The 13,865-nt window shown below is 42.1% G+C and overlaps 1 protein-coding gene across 5 annotated transcripts in view; it reads left to right on the top strand.

The window, feature by feature from the left end:
• LOC138102900 (ceramide transfer protein-like) overlaps window positions 1-12,759 on the top strand; it is a 294,805-nt gene extending 282,046 nt beyond the window's left edge. For 4 of the 5 annotated variants that reach the window (XM_069000676.1, XM_069000677.1, XM_069000678.1 and 1 more), the window contains 3 exons: window positions 4,901-5,030; window positions 6,312-6,448; window positions 9,960-12,759. In XM_069000676.1, the coding sequence (XP_068856777.1) occupies window positions 4,901-5,030; window positions 6,312-6,439 (258 nt within the window). In that variant the 3' untranslated portion in view covers window positions 6,440-6,448; window positions 9,960-12,759. Of the gene's footprint in view, window positions 1-4,900; window positions 5,031-6,311; window positions 6,449-9,959 lie in introns of those variants that run through there. The other variant, XR_011147606.1, reaches the window with a different exon arrangement.
• The last annotated feature ends 1,106 nt before the right edge of the window (window positions 12,760-13,865 follow it).

Here is a 13,865-nt window from a genome sequence, read left to right on the forward strand (position 1 = left end):
GGAGAGAGGGGGAATATGCAAAAATACAATTTGTTTATACCTGATGAAAGCATTCTGAGCCAAAAACTTTCTTACCTTATCTCAACAGTTGGCAGATCTAAGGTGTTGCAGAAAAATGGAAGCAAAATTTCTCGTGAAAACATTTTAAAGAATTGAGGTTTTGTGCTGGTGTTATGATCCAGTTTTAGGTTCTTAGAAATGCCTCTGCCCAAATTAAGGTGCAAACAAGACCATATGCCAGTGACTGTAGTAAGGGTTTTATTTGATAGTAAATATGAGAGAGAGAGAGAGAGAGAGAGAGAGAGAAAGAAGTAGAAAATAGGTGGGGGGATGAAGAGTGACAGAGACAGAATAAAAGAATATCACTGCTCTGTAGGTCCCACTGGTGCCTCTGATACGTGGAAAAGACTCCACTACTGGAATAAGTAGTAAAGTAGGTATGTTTATTCCAGCACTGGGACGCATGGGGGATAGCTCCTCCAAAGTCATGCGTGCTGACAGCTGCATTCAGCTTGGTATATATCGGGTTAAAAGTTCCATATTCATTAAGTTTCCCAATACACCTATACATATTCATTACCTAGCCCTGCCTAGCCTCGCCTTGTATTACGAGCCCAAAAGTCATTTACATCTGCGTTGCGCTTGCGCAGTGTTGTCTGGTGGTCATGGGCAGGGGTTTCTAGGATGAAGTGAAGGATTTTCCTCAGATGAAGTAAAGGGTCTTCCTCGTTCTGAACTTTTCACCTTGCTTCCCTGCGCATGCTTTTTATGTCCCTGGCCCAAGTCCAAACTTCAAGGCTGGTTTAAGTTAGTTTTAGGTTTGAAAACAGGATCTTTGGTCAAGATTCCTTCCTTTTATCAATAGTCTTCTATCTTCTCATCCTGCTTTGGTAGGCACAATAAGTGTTGAGCAAGCTGTATGCATTGTTTTTAACAAACAACTTCTTAGCAAATCATTTAACCTCTGCTTCCCCCTCTTCCCCTGATTCACCTCAATGATCCTCTTCAGCAGATCATCTTGGTGATGCAGGTCCCTCCAGAAAGCATAGAATCCCATGGGTATATATGCTCAGACTAGGTAGGCATGTCCGGACATGTGCCCCTGGAGGTGGGGGGGACAGTCTCTTACAGCAGACTTGGTCTGTTGCATCACGTGCAGCCCTGTGGGGGAAAGTCTTTCACATGAATGTCCCGTGGATGTGGCCTGTGGGGTTGGGGGTTCCACAGCTGGGCCAGTTTGTGTAATCGGAGGATGGATGTTTATTGCCTCTCACCAGAGGTTGCACCATGCACCCAAAACCTCCTCCTCCCCCCTCGGTTGGGGGGAGTGTGTGCAAACCTGGCTTCTATGAGCTGTGCTCTTCCCCCACCCCAAATTCAGCCGGAGATTGTTGCAGCTGGTGGCTTTGGCCTTTTGTGGATGCTGTAGCGGTTTGGTTTGTAACTGGGCAGAAACACCAATTTAGTGTAGTGGTTTGGTCCAAAATACTCATTACTGTTTACCTTCTGTGAGATAAGAATTAGGAGAAACGCAAAGCAGGCACCAAACTTGAATGAATATAAAGAAGTTTATAAACAGACCTAAAAGAAGAAAAGAAATCATACCACACCTTCAGAACACTTCTCCTTCCCCCACCTTTCTCCTTCTCCCAGTGACAATGTAAAAAGACAACCCTTCAAATGTTCAGTCTGTTTACCACTTCCATAATAACCTTGTTCGGTCCATTTAGGAAGAGGAGTCTCTTCTTGCTCGTGCTATGAAAACATTATCACAACAAGACAGCCGCCCAGGTTGGTTCTCTGCTCACATGTGAGTCCCTTCCCCGACTTGCAGCTTTTCCCACAACTGCTTTCGAGGGTCCACTCTTGAATTACTGGGGCACAATTTTAAGGTTGAGACGTTCAGAAACAAAAGTTCTCTTCACTCATCTCTGGGAGCATTTCATCTCCAAGAACAGAGGCCCTCCTCCTTCCCTGTGAGCAAAGGGTCTTCCTCATCTTCATCTTTAGGACTATCTCTGGGATCATCTCTAGGAACTCAGGTTTTCTCCTTTCCCATTTGGAGCAAAAGTCCTCATCGCTTCCATCTCTCCCTGTTCAAACTTCTCATGAAATTACAGCTGCGTCAGCATCTGCCTATCTCAGCGCAGGTGCTTTTGCTCACAAGTACAAGTTGAATGCTCCACCCCCCATGCCTTCATGAAATTACAATGGGTACTCTGATATATCATAGCTTTACAACAGAATTTCAGCTTTAAGCATCTCCTCTTTCTCTTCCCTCAGGTTTTCAGCTCTTCATAGCAGTAAAAGGGTTAATCTCACCTAGGCCTTGCAGCTGGAATGTGGCTTATCGCTTTTGGTCACATGACCTCTGCCGACAGAGGTGCAGCTTCAGCTGAATCTTGGCAGCACTGGAGAGGGGGGGGAGCCAAGCTGCTCCGGCTGCCCACAGCAGGGCTGGGGGGGGGGTGTCCGTGGGTGCAACAGGGCCCATTGGCTCCAGGATGGCCATGGCCCAGCCTGGCCTGGCCCAAGCAGGGCCTGGGCCGGGCCTGCTGGCCCCCGCACGGGGCCCACAGCCACCTGTCCCAGCACCGGAAACAAGACAGCGAGACTCTGCCTCGGGGTTTCCTATTCTTAAGTGTGGACCACAGAGGCGGTCACAACTTTAAGTGGCTTAAAGAATTGTCCATATTCAAACTGGCCATCTGATAGGTTCTATCAGGTCACAGAGGAAGCTGTAAGCACCCCTTTGCAACAACATCACTTCCGGGACTATGCTTGCTAACCCATGACAATGCATACCTTTCCCTCAGCCTGAAATGATTAAACAATGCGTCCCTTTATCTAATCAACAGTTTGACTTTCAAAGTCCTACTCTTCAGGGAAGCTTCTTCGGTTGTAGTTTCTTTATAATGAGCAAAACTTTATATCAGTGTTTGAGGCATGAACTATTTTCAGTCTCTGACAGCTGGTTTAACAAAATTTGGTTTGTGGGGGCAGGAGAACTTGAAACTTCTCTGTCTGGCACAGAGATAATGGCTGAAAGCTCTGACGATGGGCAGGTTACTATTCCAATTAGACAAGCTGGTAATGCCTCTGTGATGACATATTTAAGAAAGGAGAAACCATGAGAAGTTCCCTTTTTTTTTTCTTGCTCCCCTCTGAGGGGTGGCCAGGGGGCCCTCAGGCCTCCTCCCAGAGAGGGCTGTCGGGCCCTTCCCAACAGGGCTTCTGGGGCTGTACTGCCAAACGGGCGGAAAGGGCCACCCCAGTGCTGTGAGCAGCCACGAAGCCGGAACCCTCCCAAGGCCAGGATGGTGCGGCTGGGACCCTCCTAAGGCCGGCTCAGCCCACGCAGAACTGGGCAGAGACACCATGCAGGGCCGGCCATGCGGTGCTGGAAGGGACCACATGGCCTGCAACGAGAGACATGGCGAGTATTTCCCCGATGTGGAGCCCGGACAAGATCAACCTCTCAGCTGCAACTTACAGAAGCCAATTTTCTTCCAAGTCAGAGAAAAAGGAAAAGTGAGGTCATGTGAGGAAGGCCAACATGGCGGCACCAAGGTCGGTGGGGGAAGGGAGAGGGAGGAGGCACTCCAAGCACCTGAGCTGAGATTCTCCTGCAAGCCATGGTGAGGACTGTAATACAACAAACTGTTTCCCTATAATTCATGAGGTGCATGGGGGATTGCAGAGATCCACACACAGCCCATGAAGAGGAGTGCTCACGCTGGAGCACACAGATGCAGAGAGGCTGTGATCTAATAAATAACTTGAACAGGGAGAGATGACCCTTACTTTTAGAGACTGAAGAAGAGAGCCTTCCCTTCCAAACTACAACAGCTCATCCTTAAAAGACTAAACCCCATGAACTACTATGACCCACGCTAGGCAGTTGTGGGAAGACTGCATGACCCATGGGAGGGATTTCACTTTGCAGCAGGTTCAGGCAGGCTGTTGCTTGTGGAAGTTAAAACCACGCTACAAAAGTTCACAGAGAACTATCTCCTGTGGGAAGGACCCCATGGCACAGCTGAAGAAACTCTTTTCCTTAAACATAAAGAAAGACTCTTAAGAAGTAAAATACTGACCAAAACTCCATGTTTGCTTCCTTGCGCGGTTGGTGGAAAGAGGGAGGGACTGGGAAAGGTGTTCTGAAAGTTTGCTTTAGTTCTTATTATCCTTTTAATTCTGTCAATAATAAATCTTCTTTATACTGTTTAAGTTTTGAACCTGTTTTGCCTTAAAGTGTTTTTCCCCTAATCCTTATCTCAACTCATGAAAATTCCCCCCCTCCTCTGCTCAGCTATAGCAGAGGCAAATTAGTGAATAGTTTTTTGTGGTGCCTGGCGCTTAACCAGTGTCAAACCACAACAGGTTTCTTCATATGGAATCGAATAAATAACTCTTCAGTATTTTCGGACATGGGGATAGGCTTGTATAACTAGATATGGAATCTGTTAAACCTACAGCTTACACAATTCTGTCTTGGTTCTGTCAGACAGTACCAATGATTGTTTACTTTGTAGTGTTTCTGTGCTGAATACTATGCCATTGCCTGCTTACAAGGGAAAAGTTACTAACTCATATTTGTAAACACTGATGAATTATTCTTTAGATTTTTTCCTTACTTGTCACAATAATTGAAATAATTCACTGTATTAAGCAAGCAGAAACTTGAGGTTCAGGCATTTCAGTTTAACCCTTTCCCTACTCACCATGTACCTTTAATTTCATTCCCATTCATGTTACATCCATGTAGTGCTAGAATGCAAATTTCCAGAAACATAACTTTTGGAGTACCTTCAACTTTATACTAAATTTAAATGTTAGCATTCAAGTATGCTGAAATAAACTTAGTTGGAAGTTTACAAATGTTTCTTTTTTTTTACAGATGAACAATCGTTGTGTCCGTGCCAAAATAAATATTGCTATGATTTGTCAGACTTTAGTAAGCCCGCCAGAGGGGAACAAGGAAATAAGCAGGGACAATATCCTATGCAAGATTACATATGTAGCTAATGGTAAGTCTAAAATTATTCAGTGTGACATTAATTATATATGTTAATTCCTGGGAGCTGAATACTGGGGGGAAAAAAAGGTTGATGCAGTTTTCTGTTAAATTTATATATAGGATCTCACTTGTGGTCTTCATGGTCAAAAGTACTCAAATTAACGTGCTACATCAATCAGTGAATGGGATCTTTCATTGTGTGACTTTTTGGGAGCAATAAATGGAAGTTATGTGTAGCTCAGTCCTAAGTACAGAACCTTGGGGTGGAGGGGGAGTGGGCAGAAGAAATGTCTGCAAGTGGCATGACTTGGCATAAGCTTTAAGTTTTAGTAATAATCTGGGGGTTTTATTCATGTATTACTATAATTTTTTTTCCACAATTCGTATTTGTGAAAGGATGGTTGCAAACTGTATAGTATAATGTAGTCTACATATTTATTTTTTTTAACTGACAGAATCTTTGGTATTGACTGCAAAGTTAGTAAAACCAAACTGTATTGTTACTGTACCCAATATTTAGCAGTATATTATAGTATTGGAACCTCACACCTATTATCTTGAGTATATCACCTGCTTATTATTTTTTACCACCTATTACATAGCTTACTAAATAATCACAATCTGAAAATTGGGTTCAGTAAATCTTTGCCATATAGGAGTGATACAACTTGTATTAAATCCTGTACAAATGATACTATATGATGTTAAACTCTGTGAAACTTCTAAACAGGAAACAAAGGAGCTTACCACAATTATTTAAAATATATATTTTTATTGACAAATTCTGAACTGTGATTATATGGGAAGTGGCATCTTTTTCAGCAAAGTATTTGACTTGTGAATTTAAGCATATTTTATAATCAGAGCAAATTTTGTTTGAAGTGCTTTAAAAATAATTTGTAAGACATTGGCTATGTAGCAACTCTGCAGGCAAATGCAGCAGTTATTGAAAAGTTAATGCTTCGCTTCTATTTTCTTTGAAATGAGAAGTAGCTTGAGTCTCTTTCTGTTGTTTTTTGGAAGTACCTAAAGAATATCATCTTTCATTTGGGCATTTCCCAAAGCCAATACATCATGGTAATGTTTTCTAAATAGTAGTATTGTAAAACTAGTCTAAACTAGAGTATTAAGAGTAGAAAGTGCTGAAATACAAGCTGTAAGGGTTTACATTCTGCTGATTATTCTTTCCTGTTATTTCAGAAAGAATTGCAGGAATACAGACTTAAATTTTCTTTTCTTGCTTTTAGCAGATTTGTTGTATTTTAATGTCTGGCTTACTGTCTAATTCTAGTGAACCCAGGAGGATGGGCACCAGCATCAGTGTTACGGGCAGTGGCAAAACGAGAATATCCAAAATTCTTAAAGCGTTTTACATCATATGTGCAAGAGAAAACGGCAGGAAAGCCTATTTTATTCTAGTATTAGCAGGTATACATTCATTTTTTTTATTCTTGATTCACTATTGTAAATATTTAAGGCCAAACAGAAGTATGTGATCTAGAAATGTCTTTCTAGCATGAATTTAGTGCTGAGATCTAATATATGTAGATGGTTACGGGCACTTCAGGAGGGATTGGCAGCGCAGGTGAGGTAGGGGAGTAGCATTGTATGTAATGGAGGGGCTGGAAGATATGGAGCTCACAGTTGGCAATGGCACAGTTGAGAGCCTCGGGGTAAGGATCAAGGGACAAACAAATAAAGCATGGAGGTCTACTATAGGCTACCCAGCACAGATTATGACACTCATGAATTATTCTTTGAGGAACTAAGGGACACTTCTAAGTCAACCACCCTTGTCCTTATGGGAGACTTCAACTTGCCAGATGTTAACCACACAGCTGGTACAAACAAGTCCAGGAGATTCCTAAAACACCTGGATGACAACCTCATGGTACAGGTACTAAGGGAGCTGACTAGGAAAGATGCTCTCCTTCATTTGTATCTTGTTAACAGAGAGGGTCTTGTGAGTGGAGATTGGCAGCCATCTTGACCACAGTGAAAACGAAGCGATCGAGTTTAAAATCTGTTGACAGGAGGAAAAGTGCCAGCAAAGCTGCAAGACTGGACATGAGGAGAGCAGACTTCAGGCTGCTCAGGGAACTAGTGAGTAAGGTTCCCTGGGAAAATGCTTTTAAAGGTGCTGGGGTCAATGAGTGCTGGTCACTTTTTAAATACCACCTCCCAAGGGCACAGGAGCAGGCAACTGCCAAATGTTGGAAGTCAAGCAGATGAGGCAGAAGGCTGGCTTGGCTGAACAGAGATCTTCTTTTAAAGATAAGGCAAAAAAAGAAGGTGTATGGACATTGGAAGCAAGGTCAGGTGACATGGGAGGACTACAGAGATACTGCTCGCCACTTGTGCCAGTTTGGACAAATCTGGAGGAAAATATCCTCTGATAGAAGGCAGGTTACAACCATCCCTCCCCCACCAGGGTCGGGGAAAAAAGAAATTTTCCTCAGAGGAAAGTGAAAGAGATAAAAAAATCTATTTATTTAACAAACACACAGGAAAAGGATAATAATGCTAAATAATAAAACCTCTCGCTGTGGAGAGAAACCTGGGGAAATTTCAGAGTCCTTCTGTAGGTGTGGTCTCTCTTCTCCTCGGAGCTGGGTCAGTGTGGGCCCACCCCGGGGCCTTGGTGGAAAATTCTCCCGATGTGTTCTGGTGTTGAAACAGTCCAGAAGAGAAGAAGGGAAAAACCAAAGTCTCAGGAAAACAAAGTTCAACCCTCTGGAGAAAAGGAGCCGAAAGGCGGCTGAAAAGCAAGAAGGGTGCTTCCTCTGCTCTTGCTGCTGCAGCAGGACACAGAGGAGTGTGTTACTGTGTCCTTGAACAGCTGCTTTGAAAAGTTCACTTGGTTTTTTCCTCTCCCCCCTCTCAGGCTCAGTTTAAAGGCATAGAAAGGCACAAAATTAATTTCTGGGCATAGAGCAGCGATAGGGGATACACATCATAAAGTCACCCCAAGACACCACTGTAGGGAGAAAATTCATGCAGTGAAAGCTTAACTGGAGTTCAAGCTGCCAGAACTGTGGGGGACAACAGAGCTTTTTTAAATATGTTAATAGCAAAAGGCAGTGCAGAAATAACATTGGCCCATTACAGGAAGAGGATGGTCACCTCACAAATAGGGACATAGACAGGGCACAGGTGTTTAATGCTTTCTTTGCCTCCTTCAAGACTGATAATGGGCTAAGGGGGTCTCAGTGCCCTGAGCTGGAAGACCATGACTCGGAGAATGACAAACTCCCATTTGACCCTGAAACTGTGTGGGATTTGCTGCTCCAGCTGGATTCCTATAAGTCTATGGCATCTGATGAGATTCATACAAAAATGCTCAAAGAGATGGCCGATGTCATTGTGAGGCCACTCTCAATGATTTCTCAATGGTCTTGGGAATCTGGAGAGGTCCCAGTTGACTGGATGCTGGGTAACATTATCCCAGTTTTCAAGAAGGACAAGAGGGATGGCCCTGGTAAGTATAGGCCTGTCCGTCTCACTTCAGTGCCTGGTAAAATTATGGAGAAGACTATTCTGGGAGTTACTGAAAAACACCTGAAGGACAACACAGTCACTGATCACAGCCAGCATGGCTTCATGAAGGGAAAGTCCAGTTTGACAAACTTCATTTCCTTTTACAACAAGGTAGCCCACCTAGTTGATCAAGGGAAGCCAGTTGATGTAATCTTTTGGGATTTCAGTAAAGCTCCATTTTAAAGCTCAGGGCTTCACTTTAGGGCCAGTTGTCTTCAACATCTTCATAAACTACTCGGACGCAGGACTCGAAAAGATACTAAGTAAGTTTGCTGATGACACTAAATTGGGAGGAGCCAACCGTATGAAGTTTAACAAAGGCAAGTGATGGATTCTGCATCTGGAATGGGGCAACCCTGAATGTACATATAGACTAGGGAGCAAGAGGCTGGAGGGCAGCCCCATGGAAAGAGATCTGTGCATTTGTGTTCACAGCAAGTTGAATATGAGCCAGGAGTGTGCCCTGGCAGTCACAAGAGTCAACCAGGTGCTGGGGTGACCAAGCTCAGCATCATGAACCAGTCAAGGGAGGTGATTGTCCCACTCTGCTCTGCACTGGTGCGGCCTCACCTCAAGTCCTGTGTGCAGTTTTGGGCACCTCAATATAATAAGCAAATAAAGCTATTAGAGAGCATCCAAAGGAGGGCCATGAAGATGGTGAAGGGTCTAGAGGAGAAGTCTTATGAGGAGTAGCTGAGGTCGTTTGGTTTGCTCAGCCTGGAGAAGAGGAGACTGAGGGGAGACCTCATTGCAGTCTACAACTTCCTTACAAGCGGAAGCAGGCAGGCAGGCTGGCAACCGATCTCTTTTCTCTGGTGACCAGTCATAGGCCCTGAGAGAATGGCATGAAGCTGAGTCAGGGGATATGTAGCTTGGATATAAGGAAAAGGTTCTTCACCCAGAGGGTGGTTGGGCACTGGAACAGGCTCCCCAGGGAAGTGGTCACAGCACCAAACCTGTCTGAGTTCAGGAAATATTTGGACAATGCTCTCAGGCACATGGTGTCATTCTTGGGGTTGTCCTGTGCAGGGTCAGGAGATGAACTCGATGATCCTTGTGGGTCTCTTTCAACTCAGGATATTCTGTGATTCTATGAAAATGGGGATTTATCACTTTTCTATGTATGGCATAGGCTGCCTCTATTTTTAGGTTCTATTTGTTATGTCGTACTCTAAAAATCTTAGTAATTTCATCCTTCTGTAACAGGTAACCCTGTAATGATTCTCATTTTTAATTGTATATTGTTAGAGAGCTAGTGTAGGTGGATCATTTAAAACATAGCTGTCACAAGCCAGCAGTTCAAATGTGATAATAGTAGTGGTGATACTATTTAAGGGGTTTAACAAGTTCTGGTTTTCCTATTAGTGTTCAAAATTTTCACTACTGTATTTTGTCTTTGCAGTGATCAGAACAAGACTGGGTGAGCATTCCACCTTGAAGTGACCAATAAGTGCATAGAGCACTCCATGCTGGAACAAAGGATCTATAGTATTTTTATGGCTGAAGTTCTCGGGTTTGTATACTGAAGTAAAGAAGTGCTGCAACACCATGAGGCTGAATATTTAACACTAGCTCTCTCCTAAATTTTTTTGCGGCATCAGTATGTAATTATCAATAGATGTTTTGATAACATGCAAATGGATATTTTATTTGATTGCTTTAGAAGAGGAAGAATGTGTACAGCTTTGAATCACCAATAGGGGTTACTGCTTTAATTTTAAACAACTTGCAGAATTTCACTGTCAACATTCCTAAGATACTAGTGCAGTTTTTGTGCATGTCTAAAAAGCACAAAAGACAAATGTACATATAGCATACTCTAGGTGCTTTATGTGCATAAGAATCTCTGTAGTATTTTGGTGGGGAGGGAGGCAGTTCAGTACAGCCTAAGTGACTTATTAACAGGTTTTGTTTTGCTTTGTATAATCATAGTTCATTGCCGTTTGTTTCTATAATGAAACATCTTGTTACATAAAATGTCAGGTAATAATTGAGGGCTGTCAATATCCTTATGACTTTGCCTTTTCTATTGTCTTACTCTTATGAAGATCTTTGGCTCTGAAGGAGTAAGAGTGTGAAAAGCTTTATTTTTTTCCAGGTATATTTCTATTGGATTTTTTAGTTATGCAATATGTGCTACAGAAATTTTGCTATTAAACCTGATCCAGAAATTTCTAGGAAGATTCTGTATGAGAGGGCAAGACAGTGCCTGAAAGCCAGAAGTCATCTGTTTGTTATAAATGTGGACTGCTTTCTTGCATGATATCTGGGGCTTTCTCAAAGCTGTGAGAAGGTACACTATAATATTTATTGAAGTAATTTGGACTACATAGGACAGCATTCCCAGACTAGAATGAGGATGAGTACATTATTTTCAGATCCTGCATGTGTTTTTCTCATCTTGGTAAAGCCATGCTATAAGGTTCATGTAGAAAATAAGTTGCACTGATACTTGCCTCAATCAAAAACTCATCAGTTATAAGGATGTATAGTTCATATTGGAAAGTTTTGTCTATTTGCTATGAGAATTCAAATATCAGATATTTGCTTGCCTCTGATTCTGGATATGCTCATTAAGAGAAGTCTCTGGCAGACTAGTACTGACTTTGAAGTCTTTTATCCATGTCCTGTAGCTGGAAACTCTTCAGAGACTGCTGGGTGTTTCACTTACCTGTGTATCTCAAGAAAAAAGTTCCAGATTAATTTTTTTTTCTCAAAAGAAAACTGAAAGTCTTGTTCGATATAGTATGGTAGGTAACTGAAAATAAATAAAAAATAGTAATTTAATAAAGATTTGGTGAATTATTAAATTTGATATGCACAGTGTTGAAAAAAATACTTTATCTGTTCATCTTCTCTATAAAGATGAAATCATACATTACACATGCATGCAGCTTTCATGTTCCATGTTTTCCTTTTTATTTGCCTTTTTTTAATGGTGTACATGGAATATGCCTTATTACAGAGTTATTCTATTAATTTGAACATCTAGAAAAGTGCCTATATGTTAATGCTAGTAAGGCAAATAAGATGAAAAGTTGTGTGTTTACTACATCACTAGTGAACATTTTATATAGTAATGTTTAAAAAAAATTATCTCAAATATACTTCTTCATTTTAAAATCAACCAAGCAGTGGTTAATTCCACCATAGCTACTGATGGGAATGTAAAAGGAAAAAAGCCCAAAATATAAAGAATTTAATTCCGTATTTGCCTTTTCTTGTAGTTGTTGAACACAGGCAACTAACTGTTCATTAATTTAATTGGATGACTTTATTTTGCAAAGGTATGGGAAGTTTACAAAGCAGTATATAATTCTTATATAATTAGTTGCATTTGCACTAAATATGATGTACTTTTGCAATTCTGTAAATAAAATTAAACTACAGATACTAATTGTAAATAATATTTTACTTTTAGATAAAGGCACTGGTACTTCACTACAGCTGGCCCTGCCCAATCAGAGTTGTAAGAGGCTTCTTAAAGAATATGGAAGGAGTTGCAGGATTGAGAAATAGGTATTAATTGACTGCTTTAAAAACAAAATTTAAAAGGCAGCTATTGACCTCTCAGATTATCCATGTGCAAGTAATCATTAGGTCTTTTCTTCTAGAAGGGATCTTTTACGGTTTTTTTAAATTTCCCCTGTCTTTTGAGCCCAACCCTCTTTCCAGTCACTGCCACATATCTGTGCATTCTGAGTTCTCTTCTTCCTGTCAAAGGATCTGTGGTATTTATACAGCTGTGGTCTTTGCAGAAGCAGCCCATGATTCTAGAATGGCTTTTTTCATAAGCTGAACCAATTTGAAGGGCTGAGAAGACAGTTTTCTTATCCATCAGATACTGTTCTCTGAATATCTGTGTCCGTTTGGTGAATTTGAATGTTGCTGAACTAGATCTGAAGGAAATTACTTTGTAGAACTTGTATTGGGAATGAGGATGAGAGATGGTCATTGTTATCCTGTCTGAAAACCTGAACATCGTATTTTGACAAATATATCTGTGAAAAATTTAATACATCTTGGGAAAAAAATTACCTTTTACTTAATTGGGCTGAGCTGGCTTATGTGAAGTTGTGCAGATTCTCTTTTAACTAATCAGATTGTCCACCTGTATTTTTGTCAAGTTGTACAGATAATGCTGTATTTGAATTTCCACCATTCATCAACAGATTCAAAACATGAATCGTATTTTTAAATACCTTGAGTGTATAGAGTGTAATTGATTTGTTCTATAATAGCTTGTCTTGGTTTGAAAAACAGGTGTCTGCTAAGGAAGGCAGGAGCCTCCCTTGGAATGGCAGATGCAACCCCCTTCCCTCTGAGTTATTATAATTTTGAAATCAAGGTGCTTTTAGGCAAAGATATGGGAAATAGGAATAACAGTTCTTTACTATTATATATCTATATGTGTATAACAAGTCAAACAAACAACAATAACTATGGCAGTAACAGCAAACAATCACAAACCCAGTCCTAGCCTTCTTGTCTGTCAGGCCCTTTCCCCTCGGGTGCAGTTCCGGTCACAGCCAGCAGGGGGGCTGGCAGCTCCCAGTGAGCAGGGCAAGTGCGATGGTTCCTCCGCAGCTGCAGGGGGCGCTTCGGAGCGAGCTCGGGGAGCATGAGGCACTGGCGGCTTGGGATCCCGGGAAGGGATGGAACAAAAAAGCTTCACAAACCCCTGGGCAGCCGATCCCGGTGTCCGGCCAGACCCTCAGGAACAGCAGGCTGGAACGGCAGGGACAAGCACAAATCCTGGGTGGCAGACGAGATGTATCCAAACTGCGGAGCTGCGGTGGAAACCCGCTGGAGGTCTGGGCAGGCAGGACGAGCACAGCTACAACGTAGCGAAGGCTCGAAGCAACGGTGGGGGCAGGGCGGCCACAGCCCAGCTACCAGTGGGGCAGGGAAGGCAGGCTTGGGATCCCGGGGTTTCTCTGGCAGAAGGAAAAGCAGCCAACGAAACAGCCTCCCTCTCTGTCCAAAGCCGGGGACCGACTGTCCGCACACTCAGGTGAAACAAAAGAGTAGCCAGATGCACCCCACTCTAATGGCTAGGTCTTTTGTTTTTCTTAAGTACCCAGCAATTTGTCCCCCTAGAAACACGTTGGGGAAAATTCCTTTAACAGAAAAAAAAAAAAACAGGAGAGCTCCTAAAACCCCAACATAGTGTTATGATCCTAATGATAAATTTTTAAAAATTAAAAGAAGTTGGTCCTTCCATGGTACAATCACAAATTTTAAACCAATATTTAAAAGTGAAAAGTATTAAAAAAATATGAAGAAAAATCCTACTTTGTAGTTATTT

The sequence above is a fragment of the Aphelocoma coerulescens genome (genome assembly GCF_041296385.1).
Source record: "Aphelocoma coerulescens isolate FSJ_1873_10779 chromosome W unlocalized genomic scaffold, UR_Acoe_1.0 ChrW_unloc_scaf_4, whole genome shotgun sequence".
NCBI classification, from domain to species: Eukaryota; Metazoa; Chordata; class Aves; order Passeriformes; family Corvidae; genus Aphelocoma; species Aphelocoma coerulescens.